Source organism: Nannospalax galili, unplaced genomic scaffold (genome assembly GCF_000622305.1).
Source record: "Nannospalax galili isolate Female #2095 unplaced genomic scaffold, S.galili_v1.0 scaffold302, whole genome shotgun sequence".
NCBI classification, from domain to species: domain Eukaryota; kingdom Metazoa; phylum Chordata; class Mammalia; order Rodentia; family Spalacidae; genus Nannospalax; species Nannospalax galili.
The window spans coordinates 628,657-649,660 of NW_008350120.1; the positions used below are offsets into that span (position 1 = coordinate 628,657).

Below are 21,004 nucleotides of genomic sequence, written 5' to 3' on the forward strand. Positions count from 1 at the left end.
CTAGGGCCAGGGCCACGGAGGGAGGGGGGGAGGGAGGACTCGAGACTCGGGCGCCGAGGGAGTGGAAGTGGAGGAAAGGGCGGAGACTGAGGCACGGGGAGCGAAGTCTTGGGGAGAAGGATGGAGAGGCGAGCCTGAGGACTCGGTGGGAGATTTCGGGGTCCTCTTCTTTGAGTTCCCTACAGCCTGAGTGCCGCGCCCCCTGCCACCTGGAGTGGGTAGCCTCAGAGCTGCAGCCTTAGCTCTCTTCCACCCTTGGGCGGGCTCCAGACGACCCCCTGCCCTGGCGAGTCGCCCACACTGTTCCCCAGCTGCCAGCCTGGGGGGATACCCGGACCCGCAGCACCCCGGATCTTAGGGTTGGGGAGCCGAATTCTGGAAAGGGGGTTGGCGGGTCAGGTCAGGACAAGAGGTCAGACGGAAGGGGCAGCAGCCGGGTGAGGATGGAAAAGATGAACCTGAAGTTGGACTGGACTCTTTGGGCGGGCGTGGGGGGGGCTGCCATGTCTGCGTAGGGAGCTCTGTGCTGGGTGTGGGGGCTGCGCTGCCCGAAATCTGGGTCCACTTTATCAAAATCTCTCCGCCCCCACCAGCCCCACAGCCAAGAGCTGTGGAATGTACGAATTCACTTGGGCAATGGTTAATGCCCTAGTGGGGGTCCAGGGTGCTAATCCCTAGGTCTGGGGGAGAGATGCTAATCCTCCGGGCCGGTCGGGGCTGGTCCCCGGAATGTGCCCCCACCAGGATTATCGCACCGATCCTCTTGACAGAGGCTGCTTTGTGTTCTAGGACGGGGTGGGGGGTGGCATGGGTAGAGGGAGGAGGGATTGGTGAAGGAGCACACTGAGGGCAAAATCTGGAGGTGGGAGTGAGCACCTGCAGGTGCTCAGGACAGACTCCCTGTATCCTTTTCTAGACAGGGTTCCCTCCCTGGCACCTCTCCCCCACGGTGGCGGGGGGCCCTGGCTGAAGGCCTTGCTGTTGGGGGGAAGTGGAGAGAGCAGTCAGCTGAGTTGGAGTTCTTGCCAGGAATGTGTCGCCCAGACTCCCCACCCTGGGCCGATCCCCCCCAGACCTCTTACTATTTGACCCTGTACTAACCTGTCTCACCCCCAAGATAGCCCTAAGTTAGGCAACACTAACTCCCCAGCAGTAATTCAGGAGCTTTATACTGTTTATCTTTGGAGAGCCATGCAAGATGCCCTCACTAGGAGTGGGTACCCCAATTTGCACTGGTTGGGTTCCCTCCACAGCTCCTCTTCTGCTCCAACCTCCACCCCCAATATTGAGCCTGACACCTTACAGTCACTGTCAGGAGGGCTGCCCTGCCACTCACATTTTCCTGAGCCAGGCCTAGGGAGGGGAGGGATGGGAAGTGCCCCTCAGAGTTTCTGTGCCCACCCCCTTGATGTCACGTGCCCCTCCCCCATTATAAAGCTCCGTCCAGCTGGAACCCACTGTTCACCCCTTCATCCCTCCTACTGAGTGAGTAGAGCTGGGCTCTTACCCTGCATCCAGGAGCCTGCTTCTCTGCTACCTCTGGGGGTGGGGTTGGGGGTGATGTAGCCCCGCCTGCCTTCGCGGGGGGGTGTCCCCTCCTTACTGGCAGATCCTCTGCTTTCTCTCTTGGGCTCTCTCCAAAGTTCTTTCTGCTCTTCTGTTTGGGCAGCCAGCAGCAGGGCCCTCCACACCCCTCTGCTCCCCGGGTGTCTCACGCCCTACCACACCCCTTTCTGGTGTCAGGCCTAACGCCCCTGGCCCCTGGGTTCCTGTTTCTGTCTGGCCCTTTGCTGTTCTTCTTCACTCCCTCCCTCAGCTCTGTTGCTTTCTTTCCAGAGCTGGGCTGTGACTCCCTGCCTTGTCTCTTTTCTCCCCTTTCTGCTCTCTCTGGGCTGTTCGTGGCCCCTTACACTCAGTCCAACTCTTTGGTCTTCTCCTATAAATAACTCTCCTCTCTGTTCTTGCCACCTCCAAGGGCCGTTTAGGACCCCCTGAGGCTCCTTCATTGAACTGGGCCCAGGGCTGGTCTGCGCTCTCACCGCCGGTGACTGGCCTTTTCCCTGCCCAGGTTATGCCTCCGCCTTGTTGCCCTGAAAGCCGCAGCGATAGCGAAAAGGGCTAAGATTTAGCCATGAGCAGCGCCCCTCGCTGCCCCGCCTCGGGCGCAGATTCTTTGCATTCAGTAAGTACTACCTGCGGGTGAGCTGGCCCAGAGATGGGAGGTGCTCAAGACCAGGGTCCAGTGGGGCAATGGGTAGGGTGCACAGGCTCCAAAAAGGAGACTGGTAGATTGAAAGGCCCTGCCTTCTATACCCACATTGTCCCCAGGTATACCAGGGTACTGAAATGGGGTGTGGACAGGTGGCGCCCATTCCTTTAAGGGAGTTGCCATTTCCTTAAGACCCAAGGTGGTTGTTTAACTTCAATTGGGTAGGAATTTTGAGGACCTTGAGTCTTAAGTCCTGTGACCCTCTCTGACTGAAACTTAGGTACGTAGTCCCCCATGAAGATCTATAAGCTGAGGTTCTGGTCAGAGCTCCCTGGTGGTGACTGGCCCTGCCCCCAGCCCCACCTCTGGTCCACGTGCCATCCAGGCCCGCCCTCACCCCCCCCACCTCATGTAGCCACTGCCCCACATGGCCTTCTCCTGATTTTCCTAAGAAGTCTAATGATTAACTCCGGTGGCACCATCAGCTGCGTTATATTGGTCACTTTGGCCCATCAGGGCACGTGACTGGGAAGGGACACAGGCAGGTGCCCTCCCTCTTCTTCCCAGGTTCACCCCTGCCGCCATGGATTTCTTCCTGCGGCCTCAGGTGCTAGGGGATGACCCACTCCCCCTCCTCACAAGCTCCAGAGCTGGTGCCTTGCTCACTTCCCAGCCGCTTCCTTGCTCCTCCTGGCTTCCTCCTGGGTCTGCTTTAGGTAGAAATGGGGCGGGTGCTTGGGAGAGTCCCCTGGCTCTGCAGAGAGAAGATGGGCGGGGCATCTGCGTAGATGGCATAGAGGGGAGACGCCAGCCCACCCTCCCATCTTCTCCATTCCAGTGTCCCAGAAAGCCCTAGCCAGTCTTGTCTGCAACCCTCAGCTCCACCCCGACCCCTACCTCAGCATGCATCCCCAAGACTATCCCCAAGACCCATCCTCTTCCCTGGCTTTTCTTTGCTATAGCACTAACAGGGATGGAGCAGCATACCCCTGCCTTTGGAGGTCTTGATGCCCTTCAGGTCCCGAAGCTCTTGAGTAAATATTTGATGGCAGTGCCTGGAGCTGAGATCTGCTGGGGGTGGGGTGGGTGGAGGGCTGGACCAATGCTGCTGGGCCAGGCTGCAGGTCGTTTAGCCAGGCTGAGCTTTCCCAAGTGCCTGCAGTTCTGGCCTGTGCTTGGCCCTGCTGGCCCTGTCAGCTGCTGCGCTCCTGCAGGATGACTCAGGTGGGGGGAGTCGGGGTGGGGTGAGGGGCGGGGCTGGTTGCTGAGGGGCCGGCTGGGTGGGCGTGTGCTGTTGGGAACAGGGGCTTCCTGACCAGGCAAGAGTTTACATTCCTGTCCAGGCAGGACTGGGTTTGACTCAGATCTACTTTGGAGCAGCTAGCTTAGGTGCCTTTAGAAGTTACTTTGGGGGCTCAGCAGCTGTTCTCCAGCCAGAAGGATTTCTTCACATGAACAGGGCAGTTCACACTCTGCCTGGCTGCAGAAAGGCAGGATTTCTATGGAGTCTTCTAGTGTGAACCTTCCTAAACCTGCCTTTGGCTGACTGAGCCTGACTAACTGTGTAGATGGAGTGATAGATTGCTAGGGGGCTGGGTGGTAGGCTGGGGGTGTGGGGTTAGGTTCCTGCATTTGAGGGATGAATTGCTGGGCATGGGGGAATTCAATCTGTGCACTGGAGATAAGTTGGTAGGGTCATTGGCTCTCTTAACACTGGGCAAGTTGGGGCTTTGGGGTACAATTCCCAGTGACTCCTGTGTTCTTTCCACCCCTCTTTTCTCACAGCCAGAGCCAGAGAGCCTGGGCCCTGGGACACCTGGGTTCCCTGAGCAGGAGGAGGACGAACTTCACCGAACCCTGGGTGTGGAGCGGTTTGAGGAGATCCTCCAGGAGGCCGGGTCCCGAGGAGGAGAGGAGCCAGGCCGAAGCTATGGGGAAGAAGACTTTGAGTGTGAGGGGGCAGGCAGGGGAAGGGAGGCTGAGGGCTCAGGCTGGACCAGCCAACAGAGAATGGACTATGTCTTAGTTTTGGGAAGGGCCATGATGGGGGGAGAGGGATGCTGTACCTGCCTGTAGCTAAGTCCCTCCTCCCAACAGACCACCGCCAGTCCTCCCACCACATCCACCACCCACTGTCCACTCACTTGCCTCCGGATACCCGCCGACGCAAGACTCCCCAGGGCCCAGGACGGAAACCTCGGAGGCGCCCTGGAGCCTCTCCTACTGGGGAGACCCCCACTATTGAGGAAGGGGAGGAGGATGAGGACGAAGCCAGTGAAGCTGAAGGAGCCCGGGGACCCCCACAGCAGCCATCCCCTGCTTCCACACCATCTTCAGTACAGGTGAGTGATTCCCCATACCCTTGGATATGCAAGGCCCTGGCCTGGTTTCACCTTTCCATTTGGGTCCCTTTTGCAGTTCTTTCTCCAAGAGGATGAAGGTACTGACCGGAAGGCAGAGAGGACCAGTCCATCTCCTCCTGCACAGGTGCCCTACCAGGAGGCAGCTCCCTGTGAAACCAAAGGGGCACAGACAAGGTAAGTATGTTGTATTCAGCAGTATCCAAGTAAACACCTCCCCTGCTAGAGCAAAAGGCAGGACTTCTAGATTCCCTAGTCTAGTTCAGATCCCAGGCCTGTCTCTCAGCAGCTATCTGGATTTTGTTTCTTTCTTTCTTTTTTTTGAGACAGGATCTCCCTGTAGCCCCAGCTAGCACTATGTAGACCAGGCTGGCCTTGAACTTACAGACATCCGCCTGTGTCTGTGTCCCAAGTGCTGGGATTAAAGGCGTGTGCCACCACACCTGGGCAACTCAGCAGCTCTCTGGGCAGGTAACAGAGTGAGAGGATGGGTCTCACTCGCCATGGTAGGGATCAGAGCTTTAGCGGTCTAAGCTGCTCCCACCCCCAAGCACTGGCTTGGGCACTGATCAGTGACCTCCCAGTATCTGCTGGGGCCTCAGTGTTCAAGAGCAATGGGAGCCCCCTCTTGTTCTTGGGGAACTGCCAGTCCACACAGTTGAAAACCAAATGTTGTCACATGAAATGGCATCAGAACATCGTCACTACCTCCAGTGACCTGGCTTAGGCAGAGCGTCAGTACCAGTGGGTGATGGGAATTTAGGGGCACTAGCTAGAGAAGGCTTCCAGGAGGAAATGACTTTGAGCAAGGTCTCAAGGTCATGACTATCATGGACCTGTTGTTTTCTGACCTGTTGTTTTCTGGGTGCCAGGCAGTGTGAATGGCTGTAGGAAGTAAAGGGCATGGTGCCCCTTCCTGGAGTGAGTGCACAGACTCACTGGGTGCCAGGCTGACAGGGGAGCGGACAGAAGCCTCAGAAAAAGTCTGGCATTGGGGAGGAGAACGTAAAAGCAGGCAGGGCTGAGGCACAGGTGAGGACAGTGGGCTGTGAAGATGGTGAGGGATGGCTCTGGTACTCGGAGTGCACAGGGCTCTGTAGAGGCCTTCTGTGCTGGGAGAGAAAACCTGGGTGCTGGCATTGGCAGAGAACAAGATAGGGCATGAGCTGGTGTTTGTGAGGGGCAAGGCGGGTCCCTCCTTACAAGCGTAGGCCTGGCTGCAGTTTCACAGTGTTACAGATGCTAGGCTTTGGATCTGCATTCTCCAAATCTCACCTTCTGCGGCACTGAGGAATGCTAGCCTTGTCCCATGCTGTGGAGGAAAGGTTTATGTCCAGATGGGCCTTTGAGTGGCTTCTGGGGTTGCAGAGCCATAAGAAGCTAGAGCTGGGATTCAAATGCTGGCAGTCGGCTTCCGGAATCCCCCGTCTTTCCCACATGCCCACCTGGGAAGAGTAGGAGCTAGGAGAGCCTAAGGTCCATGTGGTCTCCTGCCCAGGGAAGGAGGCTGGCTTTCTGGGCTCATGGCTGTTTTATCTGCAGAACCCTGGTGGAGGAGATGGTGGCAGTGGCCAGCAGCACAGCTGGAGGGGATGACGGGGGTGCTGCAGGGCGCCCTCTGACCAAAGCCCAGCCTGGACATCGCAGCTACAACCTGCAGGAGAGAAGGCGTATTGGCAGCATGACTGGGGTGGAGCAGGCACTGCTGCCCAGGGTCCCCACTGATGAGAGTGAGGCCCAGACGCTGGCCACAGCTGACCTTGACCTCATGAAGAGTGAGTGCTCCCGAGACCTAAAGCAATCCCACTGCCGATGGGAAATGGAGTGAGAAAAGGAGAACTTGATCCTGGCCTTCTTCTTGCCCCCAGGTCACCGGTTTGAGGATGTTCCTGGGGTACGGAGGCACTTGGTTAGGAAGAATGCCAAAGGGTCCACTCAGGCTGCCCGGGAAGGACGAGAGCCTGGCCCCACACCTCGGGCCCGACCACGGGCTCCCCACAAGCCTCATGAGGTAGTGTCTGCTTTGTGCCTTCCGTCATCTCTCTGCTCTAGCCCCGTCTACCAGATGATGGTGGACACGGAGCCCCAAGGCTGCCCTGGTAGTAGGGAAGCCTGGCAGCTGTGCCCTTAGGCTCTTATGTGTGGTGCTGTGGTTCACATCGGAGCCTGCAGTGAGGTGTGCAGCATGGTGCTGGCAGGTGACCATGATCGGGGGTAAGGAGAAAACACCTTCTTCCGGGTTGAACAGAGGAACCCTTGGCTGCCTGCATGTAGCACTTTTCCTCATTTTTAAAACCCAACCTGTGTGCTTGTTTGACCTCCCAACAGCCTGTGAAGGTGACAGCACAGGTGGTGTCAGCCATAAACCAGGGTCTGTGCTTTGGCCAAGGTCACTTAGTTATTTAGTGACACTTCCCATCTTAGACTGCAGGGCTCTGAACTATGCCATAGTGCATTTTCTTTTTTAAAATGCTTTTATTGAGGTATAATAACCCTGCAATAAATTGTACCTGTGCCAAGTGTCTGGTTCAGGGACATGTTGCACCCATGGTATCCAGATGGCCACCACCCAGCTAGTGACTGTTCCCACCCTCAGGAAGCCCTTTCCTGTCACCACCTTGGTGGTGTCCTACAGAAGTGACCATGCCTTGTCACTGTCCTTTGCAGTTGTTTTTTCTGGGGTGGAGACAAGGTCTAACTGTGTAGTCTAGGCTGGCTTGGAATTCACTGTGTAACCCAGGTTGGCCTCAGACTCAAGGCAGTTTTCCTGCCTCAGCATCCTGATTAAAGTATGAGTGACCACGCAGCAGAAGTTAGTTTTGCCAATTCTGAATGCCTTTCAATGGAATGGCACGGAAGGCCAACATTTCTGTGTATGGTGATTCCACCTGGCACTATGAGTCCTGTTCATAGACTTGATTCAGTCCTCTAACTGCCCCTGAAGGTGGGCATCATTGCCATTTTACAGATGAAGGAAACTTCATGTCTGATTAGTCAGTCATACATGCCTGTGTGCCATCCCCTGTACCCCATGGTCACTTGCCCCTTCTGGGGGTGGATCTCCAGCAGCCTCAACTCTGCTCCCTGAAGCAGTTTCTTATTTAACCCCAAGGTGTTTGTGGAGCTGAATGAATTGCTGCTGGACAAAAACCAGGAGCCTCAGTGGCGGGAGACAGCTCGATGGATCAAATTTGAGGAGGATGTAGAAGAGGAGACTGAGCGCTGGGGGAAGCCTCACGTGGCCTCGTTGTCCTTCCGAAGCCTCCTGGAGCTCCGTAGGACCCTGGCCCATGGTATACCCCCATTCCCACTACAAGAACACTTTGCTTCTAGATCTTACAGCTGGAGCTGTTGAGTTTAAATGCTCAAATGTCTTTAAAGTATCTTGATGAAAATATCTTGAAATTCCTGACACACCTTGTTATGCCTTGTTTTGTTTTGGAAACTGGGTCTCAAGTAGCTCAGGCTAGCCTTGAACTCACCATGTAGTTGCTTCTTGCCTTGAACTGCAACTGCAACCTCCACCTCCTGAGTGCTGGAATTACAGGCATGTTCCGCCACACCCCGCTTCCTTGTTAACATCTTAGAGGATCTGGGAATGTTACCTAACTTGTGAAGGCTGTTTGAGCTTCACTAAGTAACCACAGGCGCCCAGCTATCCAGCCCTGTGAACTGTCTCCTCCTTCCTGTTGGGTTATCTTCTGTTCTTTAAAAGGCTGTTTCTCAGCAGCTGAGGTTTGAGAACTCTGCTGTTGGAATTGTTTCCAGACTAAGAGCAAACAGGCTTCAGTGAAGTTTCTGTTCTTTGGGTAAAGAGCCAGAGGGGAGAGCTTTATCTTTCAGTCTTTGTGATCTGTTTTGACTGCTCAGGGGCCATTTGAGTCTGCTTTCTCCTTAGTTCTTTGTTCTGGAAAGTTGACCTTGCCAGATAAGTGGTCTGATAGCTTTTGAAAGGCGTTTCATTTCTATATGAAATGTGGAGAGAAGTCTAAACTGCCAGTGAGCAGTAACTAGGCCTGCAGAAGCGAAGTCGGGAAGGTCAGATGATTCCAGGATTGTCATCTGGACAAGGCTGCAGATCAGCTGTGTTGCATTCAAGAGGGAGAGCTAGGACCCCAGGAATGCCATTGGAGGTAGCACACGGCTTATGGACAGGAAGAACTTCTAACAGCCAGAGTGGGCGCCCTGGGCACTTGGGCTGGGTGCTTCCTGGATGGGGTGTCTGGTAATTCAATTTTGGTGCTATCAGCCTGATATATTCCTGGGAGGGGAGGAGATGGAGACAAGCCAGAAAAGCAAAGCATTCAAGGCTTCAAGAACACTCAAGCCCTGGCCCTAGTTTTGTAGGCCAGTGCCCTGACCCCTGGAATACATAACACTACTTTGCTGCCCCAACCTGTCCCACTGTCCTTTCTATCTGCCTCCCCCTAACCCCTGGTAATGGCTCTGGAGTGACAAGTTCTCCCTGCCATCTTGTTTGCAGGGGCTGTGCTCTTGGACCTTGATCAGCAGACCCTGCCTGGGGTGGCCCATCAGGTGGTGGAGCAGATGGTCATCTCTGACCAGATCAAGGCAGAGGACAGAGCCAATGTGCTGCGGGCCCTTCTGCTGAAACATAGGTATGGCCCTTGGAGCCAGAGGACCCTGCCACATCCTGCCCACCTGGCCCCAGTCTTTCCTGACTCACTGTCCTCTGCTCCACCAGCCACCCGAGTGATGAGAAAGAGTTCTCCTTCCCCCGCAACATCTCTGCGGGCTCCCTAGGCTCTCTGCTGGGACATCACCATGTCCAGGGGGCTGAGAGTGATCCCCATGTCACTGAGCCACTGATTGGGGGTGTTCCTGAGACCCGACTGGAGGTCGATCGAGAGGTGAGGGGGAATGGGCCCTGCCTAGGGCTGGTGGTAGGCTGTGAGCAAGCCTGGTGTGGAGATGCAGCTTAGGGCTGTGGGTATTGCCTGGACTGAGCTCTGTCCTATTCTTCCCACCCCCACCCCCAGCGTGAGCTGCCACCCCCGGCTCCACCAGCTGGCATTACCCGCTCCAAGTCCAAGCACGAGCTGAAGCTTCTGGAGAAGATTCCTGAGAATGCCGAAGCTACGGTGGTCCTCGTAGGTATGATGTGTGGTGGTCCTCATAGGTATGTGTGGTGGCCCTCGTAGGTATGTGCGGTGGTCCTCGTAGGTATGATGTGCGGTGGTCCTCGTAGGTATGATGTGCGGTGGTCCTCGTAGGTATGATGTGCGGTGGTCCTCGTAGGTATGATGTGCGGTGGTCCTCGTAGGTATGATGTGCGGTGGTCCTCGTAGGTATGATGTGCGGTGGTCCTCGTAGGTATGATGTGCGGTGGTCCTCGTAGGTATGATGTGCGGTGGTCCTCGTAGGTATGATGTGCGGTGGTCCTCGTAGGTATGATGTGCGGTGGTCCTCGTAGGTATGATGTGCGGTGGTCCTCGTAGGTATGATGTGCGGTGGTCCTCGTAGGTATGATGTGCGGTGGTCCTCGTAGGTATGATGTGCGGTGGTCCTCGTAGGTATGATGTGCGGTGGTCCTCGTAGGTATGATGTGCGGTGGTCCTCGTAGGTATGATGTGCGGTGGTCCTCGTAGGTATGATGTGCGGTGGTCCTCGTAGGTATGATGTGCGGTGGTCCTCGTAGGTATGATGTGCGGTGGTCCTCGTAGGTATGATGTGCGGTGGTCCTCGTAGGTATGATGTGCGGTGGTCCTCGTAGGTATGATGTGCGGTGGTCCTCGTAGGTATGATGTGTGGTGGTCCTCATAGGTATGTGTGGTGGTCCTCGTAGGTATGTGCGGTGGTCCTCGTAGGTATGATGTGCGGCAAACTTCAGGGATGTTAGCGGTTGGGCCTTAGGGTCATCCGGGGCTGGGGGCTGGAAGGTTCCTGCCTCCAGCTCTTGCCCATGCTGACCCCCCACCCCTAGGCTGTGTGGAGTTCCTCTCCCGCCCCACCATGGCCTTTGTGCGCCTGCGGGAGGCTGTGGAGCTGGATGCGGTGCTGGAGGTGCCTGTGCCAGTGCGCTTCCTCTTCCTGCTGCTGGGCCCCAGCAGCGCCAACATGGACTACCATGAGATCGGCCGCTCCATCTCCACCCTCATGTCTGATAAGGTCAGCTTCCTCTCCATATGACCTTGTGCAACCACATCCCTGGCACTAACCTTGTACAGGCTTAGCTTTGGGCTTCTGGCTACCTCCTGGTATGCTCCCTGATCCCCATCTGCTCTAATAGCAATTCCACGAGGCAGCCTACCTGGCAGATGAACGAGACGACTTGCTGACCGCCATCAATGCCTTCCTGGACTGCAGCGTGGTGCTGCCGCCCTCAGAAGTGCAGGGCGAGGAGCTGCTGCGTTCTGTTGCCCATTTCCAACGGCAGATGCTAAAGAAGCGAGAGGAGCAGGGCCGCCTGCTGCCCCCTGGGGCTGGGCTGGAGCCCAAGTCTGCCCAAGATAAGGGTACGCCCATGTAGGCCTGAGCCAGATGGGGCTACCTCAAGGAGGGGGCTCGTGGGCAATAGAGGATCTATAGGCACATGACAGAGGAAGGCCTGGTTGCATTGCTCCTGCAGCTGATGTGATCTGTGTACATGGAGGAGGGCCTGGTGGGGTGGGTGGCCCTGGGGCTGGGCTGGAGCCCAAGTCTGCCCAAGATAAGGGTACGCCCATGTAGGCCTGAGCCAGATGGGGCTACCTCAAGGAGGGGGCTCGTGGGCAATAGAGGATCTATAGGCACATGACAGAGGAAGGCCTGGTTGCATTGCTCCTGCAGCTGATGTGATCTGTGTACATGGAGGAGGGCCTGGTGGGGTGGGTGGGAGGGCGCTCCTGCAGATGGTAGAGGTGGCAGGTGCAGCTGAAGATGATCCCCTTCGACGGACTGGCCGGCCCTTTGGGGGACTGATCCGTGATGTACGGCGTCGCTACCCCCACTACCTGAGTGACTTCCGAGATGCGCTTGACCCCCAGTGCCTGGCTGCCGTCATCTTCATCTACTTTGCTGCCCTGTCTCCCGCCATCACTTTTGGAGGGCTACTAGGTAAGGAGAGGTTTTGAGAGGTGGCAGGTTTGCCCAGGGCCCTGTCACGCTTTGCTGAACTTGTTCCTGTGCCCTCCAGGAGAGAAGACTCAGGACCTGATAGGGGTATCAGAGCTGATCATGTCCACAGCACTCCAGGGTGTGATCTTCTGCCTGCTGGGGGCTCAGCCACTCTTGGTGATCGGCTTCTCTGGACCTCTGCTGGTCTTTGAAGAGGCCTTCTTCTCGGTGAGAGTCCTTTCCATTCTACTGTACTTCCCTTCCTGGATATGGCTCCTGTCATCCCCAGAACTCGGGTTCTGACAGCTTCCCACCTCCCCTGCTCAGTTCTGCAGCAGCAACCAGTTGGAGTACCTGGTGGGCCGCGTGTGGATTGGCTTCTGGCTGGTGTTCTTGGCCCTGCTCATGGTGGCTCTGGAGGGGAGCTTCCTCGTCCGCTTTGTCTCCCGCTTTACCCAGGAGATCTTTGCCTTCCTCATCTCTCTCATCTTCATCTACGAGACCTTCTACAAGCTGATCAAGGTGGGCTGGTGACAGGGCTTGGGCACAGGGAATGTGGGACTTCCTGTCCTGTCTTTTTTCTTAAGTTTTTTCATTCTGCATGTCTGTGTGTGTGAGTACATGCAGTTATGCATACATCTGATTTTGCCATAGCACACATGTGGAGTGTAGGAGTTGGTTCTCTCCTTCCACCCTGGGGGTTCTAGTGGTGGAGTTCGGGTCGCCAGGCTTGGCATCAAGTGCTTTTACCTGCTGAGTCATTTTGCCAGTCCTTTTTCTTATTTTATTTCCATGTCCTGTCTTTTGGTACTTTCTTCTTGACTTCAGGCTAGGCTGGTCCTGGCATCTTCTGGGAGTCTGTCCATGAGCACAGGGCGATATGGAACCAAGACAGGGTTGAAGGGGCTGGCTAGGCCAGGAAAGCTGTTGGGAGTGGCGGGGCCTTGAAGCAGTGTTGCAACCTGCTGTCTGCTGTCTTCTGTGGCTTCCTTGTCACCAACACACAAAGTAGATCAATCTTTCAGAAATTCACATTTTTAAATTTATTTATTATGTGTGTGAGTGTGTTGCCTGTACATGTGTAAGTGCACCTGTGTTGTGCAGTGCCTGCGGAGAGCAGAAGAAAGCATTGGACCGCTTGGAACTGATTGTTAGCCGCTATGTGGATGCTGGGAATTGAACCTGGATCCTCTGTAAGAGCGGCCAGTGTTCTTAACCGCTGAACCATTTCTCCAGCCCATTTCCAGCCCTTTATTATACATCATGATGGTGCAACTTGAAGCTAAACAATTGGTTTTCAAAATCTCTGAATAATTTTTAGATTATCACATGCAAATGACTGAAAATATTTTGTATTTCAAAAATTTGAAACTCTGAATTGACAGTTATATGAAGGAAAGTATTACATTCATAGGTACACACACACACATATATATATAGGTATTTTTGAGACAGGGTCTCCCCAGCTGGCCTGGAACTCGATATGTAGACCAGGCTGGCCTCGAACTCACAGAGATCTGCCTGCTTCTGCCTCCCAAGTGCTGGGATTAAAGGCGTGCACCACCACGCCCAGCTCACTTAAAATATTTTCTATTTATTATTTTCATTTTGTGTGTACGAGTGTATTACCTGCATGTGTGTAAGTGTACCCATGTTGTGCAGTGCCCTTGGAGGTCAGAAGGCATTGGATTCCCCTAGAACTGGAGTTATGGATGATTGTTAGCTGCCATATGGGTGCTGGGATTTGAACCAGGTCTTCTGCAAGAACAGTCAGTGTTCTTAACCGCCGAACCATCTCTCCAGCCCCATAATAAAGTTTTAAAAAATATATTGGTAGCCGGGTGTGGTGGTGCACCTAACCCTGTCTCTAAAAAGACCAAAAAAAAAAAAAAAAAAATACAGATTATAGGGGTGTGTAACCACACTTGGTTCCCTTCATTTCTTTTTATTTTAATAGGTGTGTAGAGCTATGCCATGTGGTTTTCACTTTCATTTTTCTAGTGACTAATGACACTGAACATTAAATGAACATTAAATGAGCCAGGTATGGTGGCTCATGCCTATAATCCCAGTACTTGGGAGACAGAGGCAGTAGGACTACTGTGAACTTGAACCCAACCTGAACTATATCATGCATTCCAACCAAGCTTGGACTATAGAATAATACCCTATGCCTTATCTTTTTTTTTTTTTTTTTTTTTTTTTTTACCAGCGGGACTTTCCACATAGCAAGCTTCATTTTGATTCCTACATTCCACATTTGGTGTGTCTGTGGGCAGACTCAGTGTATGGGGATATATGACTGCAACCTTCCTTTTTTTTTTTTTTTTTTTTTTTTTTTTTTGGTCTTTCTGAGACAGGGTCTCCCTGTAGCCCCAGCTGTCCTGGAACTCACTGTAGACCAGGCTGGCCTTGAACTCACAGAGATCTGCCTGCCTCTGCTTCCCTAGTGCTGGGATTAAAGGCATGCACCACCACACCCCGCTTGCAACCTTTTTTTTAAGACATTGAACAAATGAATTTAGTGTTCAAAAAATAGACTGAATTTTTTAAAAATGCAGAATGCTTCACGACTTGCATGCCATCCTTGCTAATCTGTGCCCAATGTTAGTATCTGTGCCACTGAAATGAACACAAGTCCTTTCTTACTCCAATAAGACAAGCTCCTTGAAGGTAGGCTGGCCTTTGCCAGACTCCCACCCTGGCCCCCTAGCATCTGCTCTGACCCAGTTCAGCCGGTGATCCTTTGTGGCTCCTCCTCAGATCTTCCAGGAGCACCCCCTCCACGGCTGCTCAGCCTCCAACAACTCAGAGGCAGACAGCAACAGTGACAATACAACTTGGGCAGAGCCCACACTGGTGCCAGGCAACAGCTCAGCTGGACAGTCTGGGCAGGAGAGGCCCCGAGGGCAGCCCAACACAGCCCTGCTGTCGCTGGTGCTTATGGCTGGCACGTTCTTCATCGCCTTCTTCCTGCGAAAATTCAAGAACAGCCGGTTCTTCCCTGGCCGGGTATGTGGGCTTGTAGATTGGAGGAGTTGGGGTCATGAAGGGGGGTGACTTGGAAGGATGGGGCAGGAGGCCTCTGATATGCACTTGTCCTTTTAGATCCGGCGGGTGATTGGGGACTTTGGGGTACCCATCGCAATCCTCATCATGGTGCTTGTGGACTACAGTATTGAGGATACCTACACCCAGGTAAGTGGCAAAGAGAGGGTGCTGCTGACTCTGGGCTGCCTCCCCACTCTGGGTTTTGGTGTTCCACTTCAGCTCCTAGCCTGAGCCTGCTCTCAAGCTGAAGAGACACAGTGTTTTCCATTGAGAGCCCTCCCGCTGACCTCATACTGTCTCTGCCTTGCAGAAGCTGAGTGTGCCCAGTGGATTCTCTGTGACCGCCCCAGACAAGCGGGGCTGGGTCATCAACCCCCTAGGGGAGAAGAGCCCCTTCCCTGTGTGGATGATGGTGGCCAGCCTGCTGCCTGCTGTCCTGGTCTTCATCCTCATCTTCATGGAGACACAGATCACCACGTGAGCCATCCTAGCTGAGGGACCAGAGTCCTCAGGCAGACTTGGGGACATACAGCATGGGATTTGTTATTATTGGGCAAGGATCTTGGAGGACCCTGAATGGCAGACTAGCTGAAGTATATTTTGCAGGCAGCAGGAAAAGGCCACTGATGTTGTGTGGGGTGGGACAGGACATAGGCAGTGCTGGTCAGCATAACAGGGCTTGCCAGACTCCTGTAAGATAAGGGCTGAAGACACAAGTTCAGTTCCACAATGGGGTTCCAGTACCAGTGGAATGGACAGGGCCACCAGGACTGGCTGGGCTGTGCTGGAAAGATCTGGTCTGCCATGCTGTGGGTGGTTTGGCCTTCACAGTGCTTTCCCCTCCCAGGCTAATCATCTCCAAGAAGGAGCGGATGCTGCAGAAGGGCTCTGGCTTCCACCTGGACCTGCTGCTCATTGTAGCCATGGGTGGCATCTGTGCCCTCTTTGGACTGCCTTGGTTGGCTGCTGCCACTGTCCGCTCTGTCACTCATGCCAACGCGCTCACCGTCATGAGCAAGGCTGTGGCACCTGGGGACAAGCCCAAGATCCAGGAGGTCAAGGAGCAGCGGGTGACAGGGCTGCTGGTAGCCCTGCTTGTGGGTAAGCTGCACCTTACCAAAACCCCACCTTCCCCTTGGGTCCCTGGGCTCACTGGAGAAGGGAACCGACTGTGTCTTCCTTGGCAGGCCTCTCCATGGTTATTGGAGATCTGCTCCGGCAGATCCCGCTGGCCGTGCTCTTTGGCATTTTCCTGTACATGGGAGTTACTTCCCTTAATGGGATCCAGTTCTACGAGCGGTTGCACCTGTTGCTCATGCCACCCAAACACCACCCAGACGTCACCTATGTCAAGAAGGTAAATTTCTGCCCTGCGGGGCCTCGGGTCCCCAACCTTGGCCAGCTCGCCTTGACCCCTTCTGTGTATGGAGCAGCTCTAAATATCCCTGTGCTACTCCATCCTCCTCTCTTAAGGAGAAAGGAGTTTCTTTCTCCTACTGGCTGGGGTAGGAGCCTGGGCTCACCTCCTCTCTGCTCCCAGGTTCGGACCATGCGGATGCACCTGTTCACAGCCCTGCAGTTGCTCTGCCTGGCCCTGCTCTGGGCAGTCATGTCCACAGCTGCTTCCCTGGCCTTCCCCTTCATCCTCATTCTCACAGTGCCACTGCGCATGGTGGTGCTCACCCGCATCTTCACCGAGCGAGAAATGAAATGTGTAAGAATTCCTGCCCCACTCACCTCTAACCCACCAGCTCTCTCCCTGTGAATTGGGAAAGACCCACCCTTCCCTTCCTCCCACAGCTGGATGCTAATGAGGCGGAGCCAGTGTTTGATGAACGAGAAGGTGTGGATGAGTACAATGAGATGCCCATGCCTGTGTAGCTGCTGTCCCCGCGGCACAGCAGAAGGACTGATGGGCAGGAGATGGGCTGGGGGCTGGGACTTCCCTCCTCCTCCTCATTTTTATTTAAGTGAATAATTTAAAGTCCCCTTCTCCCCACTCTGCAGTAAAGTGCTTCAATCCCAGTCTAGCCCTGGCCTTCTGTCTTTGTTGGGGACTGTGGGCATGAATGGAAAGGTAGAGAACCCAGCTCTGCTCCTTGTCCCAGAAATGAGACTCACCATGAGGAATGAAAGGGACTTTAATGAAAAAACAAAACATAGGGAACCAAAGTGCAAATTGTCTGCCCCCCATAGGGGAGCCATTCTGAGCCCCACATGTACCCCTCATCCCCCCTCAGGCCCCCACCGGAGGCCCAAGGCCTGGAGCTTCTGCCTCAGGTAGCTCTTGAGTTGGGGCAGGCCCCTCTGTGACTCCAGTTCCTCAAAGGGCAGCTATGGGAAGAGGACAGTTGGTTACAGTGGGTAGGCCCTGAGCACACATATAGGTCAGGTGGGACAGGGCCTCTCACCGGCAGGAGCTGGTAGCCCATCAGGCCCAAGTGCCGCTCCCTGAGGGCCCGAGAGCCCAGCAGCACCCTGCCACCACGGCAGAAATGCCAGCGTTCTTGTAGAATCAGCACCACCCTGGAGGGAGTGGACACAGCTCAGGGTGCTGTCGGCCCCACAACCAAGGTTCCCTCACCCCGCTCCACTTTCCTTACCTTTGGGCAGGGTCTGGCGTTGTGGGATTAGAGGCAGCCTGGCCCTGTGGGCAGGACCTGGGTGGGTAAGGTAGGAAGGGGTCCTGCGTCCTCACAGGAAGCACAGCACCGGAGCTGCTGACGCACAGCAGAAAGTCTGGGGGCAGATGCAGGGCCTTAGCCTTGCCCCAGCTCAGGGCTGTGCTGTGGCCCACCCACAGCTCACCTGTGCAGTAGCCTGGAGGTACAGTCAGGTCCTGCCGGTACTTTTCCTCCCCTAGCAGCTGACGCAGCCCTTCAGATACTATGTCCTTGTGGCTGGGGGGAAAGGACAGCAAGAGAGAAATTCCCATGGTCTCACCACAACCTGTACCTGCTGAGCTACTGCCACCCTGGGAAACACCTTCACTGCTTCAAGGCCTGTTTCTAAGAGTGCTGGGAGCCATGGGCTCTGGCTGTTCTAGTCTGTGCTCCTGTGGGTGCCCCTCCCCTGGCCCACCTGTATTTGCAGCGGGCACGATCAGTGATGAGGGGCTGTGGGAAGATGGGCACTTGCTGCCTTCTTGGAAGGCGGGGGCCTCTGTATCCTGGGAGTTCGAGCTCCACAGCCGTGTCGAGCAAGGAGAGGTAGCGACGCACAATCAGAGAATGGGGGGTGCCTGTGGGGAAGCAGGGACTGGGGGACACTGGGCCGCTGACCCCTGGGCATGCCCCTGCCCGCCAGCCCTCAGCCCCACCAGCCCTCCTGTCTGCATACCACTGATGTGGTTGATGAAACTGGGGGAGAAGACAAACTGCAGGGCTCTGAGGGGCAAGTGCTGAAGCTGGCACAGTGACATCAAAATGTTGACGGTGGCCAAGGGCGCCACCCCTGCCTCCCGAGCCAGGATCCTCTCAAGGCAGGGCATAAACTGCTGCTCTACAGGCAGGTAGTTCAACCTCCCAAAGGGCAGGACCAACTTCTGTACCACCTGTAGAGAAGAGTAGCATCATCCAGCAGGAGACACAGCTCTGGTATTTCTGGTAAGAACTTCAGGAAGGTGTGGCCCAGCCAGTATCTGGTCAAGGCAGAATGGCTCTTTATACCAGCACAGGCCCCAGACTGAGCAGCAGAAGCAGGGTCTTGAGCTACATGGGGCTCACCACCACAGTAGGGACATGGCTGTGGGTATGGCCATGAAAAAGTGGGATGGATGGAGCTAGGCTGCTGCTCAAGAGCTTTGGAAAACCACAAACCTCTTGGCATACTACTGGTTATCAAGAGTTTGATGATCTGAGGGGGTGAGCAGAGATGGATGCCCTGGGCACAGGATACAGCCTAGCGAGAGTGTTTGCTACAGAAGAGGCCAAACAAGCTGGACCAAGCTGCTGAGGGTGACTCAGAGGAGGGTGGGAGGCAAGCCCACCTTGCTGCTGAGCTGGGCTTCCTGGACCACCAGAAAGTGAGCAATGGCTTCCAGAAGCGGCGGCTCCCGCAAGCGGTGCCGGGCCAGATGCTGAGCGAGAAGCACCATGACGTGGGGAGTCAATTCCTCTGGCCTTGCCTCTGCAGAGAACAGCCTGTCATCCTGGGCCGGACTGCACTCATGCACTTTCTCCCAATGGCTCCATCTCAGCCCCTGCCTCCCATTTACTTTTAACCCTCAGCACCTGCCAGTCTGGTGATCAGATGTTGCCGAGGGTACCGCAGGAAACGCGGGCAGCTCAGGGCCGCTTCCAACCTTTGCTCACCCTGGAAGGCAGGATGCTGGGGGGAAGGTGGCTTTGGAGGGAGTCGGGACCTCCGCTCCTGCTCCAGGGCACACAAGAGTGGCCCATCTGATGGAAACCCTGGGAGAGGGACAAAGATTTTCTTGTAAGAGTTGTGATATGCTGTCCTGTCAAATGGGATGAGTCCTCAAGTTCCTCTTTACCATTTCTCGAGTGGGAAGGTGTGCTCATTTAAGTGGAAACACTGGTGATAATAAGGTATGATGTGAACATGATATATGGGAACAGAGTGTTGGGAAAGCCTTATACAAAGGTCATCTGGTGCCAGGTATGACAAACGGCTGTGGCTTCCTAGAGTACTGTATTAGAAGGAACGTGGGCTGGTGCTGTTTGACTTGACATCCCACAGGGATATGATAGAGGCAGCCGCATGTGCGCCTGTTTAGGTGCCATTACTGGAAGTCTGAAAGTTATCAGTGACTTAGGGGCCTCTACAGTTCTTCCTCCATTCTTCCCTAAACACCCACACCTTTAGACACCCTCCTCACCAAGTAAAACAGCAAGGTGTAGACACACATGGATGGTGTGAACGTCAAAGGAGGGGCAGTTTCGGACGATGAGCTGGCTCAACTCCTGCAGCGTGGCCTGTTCCACAGGAGGGGGCCTGGGCTGAGACACCAAGAGCTGGCCCAGGCGACGAAGAGCCACAGGATAGTGGTGAGCGCGCACCTTGGTGGGATTCTGGCTCAGCCAGCGCAGCAGCTCCCCAGGATTCCGTGCCTGTTCCAGAAGCCGCTGCAGGCCTTGCACAGGACCCGCAGGGGGGCCTCCTCCAAGAGGCCGGTCCCCCCACTTGCTGGGCCCCAAACAACAGGGCTGTAGTGGCGGGATGAGCAGCAGGCCAGTCAGCCGAGCAGGGGAAGTCTGGGCAGAGAGCAGGATTCGAAGCATGGAGTTGGGTGGAGACCCTGAGGGGTGGCCCAGAAAACCAGATGAGGTTTCCTCCAAGGGGAGAAAGATCTACTATCTACTCCCTACCTCACTCCCCATCCAGAAAGGCCTTCGTGACCTCTTCCCCACCCTGCCCTTCTTCCCCTTCCACTCCTAAAAACTGCAATCTTAATCCTGCAGGGTGCTCGGCGCAGCTCTGTTCACAAAGCAATTGCCCATGCACTATCTTCTCCGATGCTCCCGCCACACCGATGAGGAGGCGCAGGGCTGGCGTTACCTCATTTCACAGGGGGAGAAACAAGGCCCAGGGCGGCGAAGAGGTTAAGCCCTAGGTCATGCACAGAGTGAGTGGTCGCGCCCAGCCTGGAGCCCCCGGAGGTCCCGGAGAACCGCGCGCCCTGCGGACCACCTCCGCGTCTCGGACCAGGGGGCTCCGGAGCTCCAGAGCTGGTCCCGCGCTGGGCGCCTCCCACTTACCAACTGCGTGACCTTGGACAAGTGGCTTCGCCCTCTGCCCGTCTCCACCCCGGCGAAATGAGGACGCGGCGCCCTGGGCGCGCGCAAGGCCCGAGTGCACCGCTTGGCCAAGGCGCGGGGTCGGGGTTGTCGGGGACCCGGCACACCCCATCTGGGCCCCTGCAGGCCAGGACCCCGGGGCCGCTGCCGCCAACACCAGCTCCCGCCGCCCCCCTCGCAGCCCTCCCCGCAGGCGCCACCCTACATGACTCCCCGGGCCCCGCGCAGGTCGCTCCCTCAGTTGGTCTTGGGGCCCGGGAGCCGGGTTCCCCCCGCGGCCTCCTCATCGGCGGGCGACCGAGTCCGCCATCTTCCCAGCAGCCCCCGTATCGCCGCCGGACACCAATCCCAGCGGAGCGCCCCGCCCAAAAAGACGTGGCTCCCGGCAGGCGCCGCGGGCCCCGCCCCACCCACTTCCCGGAAGTGCTCGCTTCGCGGGGGCGGGGCCATGGCGGAGCTGGCCGCGGCCACAGAGCCCTGGGTCTTGCCTAGGGCAGGGCAAGGCCTCGCCCACGGCCCCTTCCCCCCGGGGCAAGGCCCCCCCCCCCCGCCCCCCCCCCTGCCCGGAC

At 55.9% G+C, this 21,004-nt stretch overlaps 2 protein-coding genes across 5 annotated transcripts; one reads left to right on the top strand and one right to left on the bottom strand.

Moving 5' to 3' along the window:
- Positions 1-515: 515 nt before the first annotated feature.
- Slc4a2 (solute carrier family 4 member 2) lies at positions 516-16,701 on the top strand. Of its 2 annotated transcripts, XM_029570504.1 has the most exons (23): positions 516-1,485; positions 2,069-2,182; positions 3,995-4,160; positions 4,307-4,551; positions 4,628-4,746; positions 6,112-6,344; positions 6,438-6,580; positions 7,682-7,862; positions 9,053-9,188; positions 9,275-9,440; positions 9,570-9,684; positions 10,514-10,698; positions 10,820-11,045; positions 11,410-11,625; positions 11,705-11,853; positions 11,953-12,147; positions 14,389-14,637; positions 14,734-14,823; positions 14,987-15,153; positions 15,524-15,777; positions 15,864-16,033; positions 16,217-16,390; positions 16,477-16,701. In XM_029570504.1, exons 2-23 carry the CDS (start codon positions 2,132-2,134, stop codon positions 16,555-16,557), a joined length of 3,711 nt encoding a protein of 1,236 aa, XP_029426364.1. In that variant the 5' UTR covers positions 516-1,485; positions 2,069-2,131; the 3' UTR covers positions 16,558-16,701. The 2 variants fall into 2 exon arrangements, with proteins under 2 accessions (XP_029426364.1, XP_008845440.1); XM_008847218.3 differs by lacking the exon at positions 516-1,485 and having other exon boundaries at positions 1,575-2,182.
- A 98-nt stretch (positions 16,702-16,799) lies between these two features.
- On the bottom strand, positions 16,800-20,794 carry Fastk (Fas activated serine/threonine kinase). Of its 3 annotated transcripts, none has more exons than XM_008847219.2 (10): positions 20,641-20,794; positions 19,517-19,936; positions 18,909-19,088; positions 18,665-18,804; positions 18,016-18,229; positions 17,758-17,917; positions 17,485-17,576; positions 17,280-17,415; positions 17,088-17,202; positions 16,800-17,010 (listed from the first exon to the last, which is right to left on the bottom strand). In XM_008847219.2, the coding sequence occupies exons 1-10, from the start codon at positions 20,720-20,722 to the stop codon at positions 16,903-16,905; spliced, it is 1,647 nt and encodes a 548-aa protein (XP_008845441.1). In that variant the 5' UTR covers positions 20,723-20,794; the 3' UTR covers positions 16,800-16,902. The 3 variants fall into 3 exon arrangements, with proteins under 3 accessions (XP_008845441.1, XP_029426365.1, XP_017657209.1); XM_029570505.1 differs by lacking the exon at positions 20,641-20,794 and adding an exon at positions 20,397-20,631; XM_017801720.2 differs by having other exon boundaries at positions 17,280-17,576.
- Between the last annotated feature and the right edge of the window lie 210 nt (positions 20,795-21,004).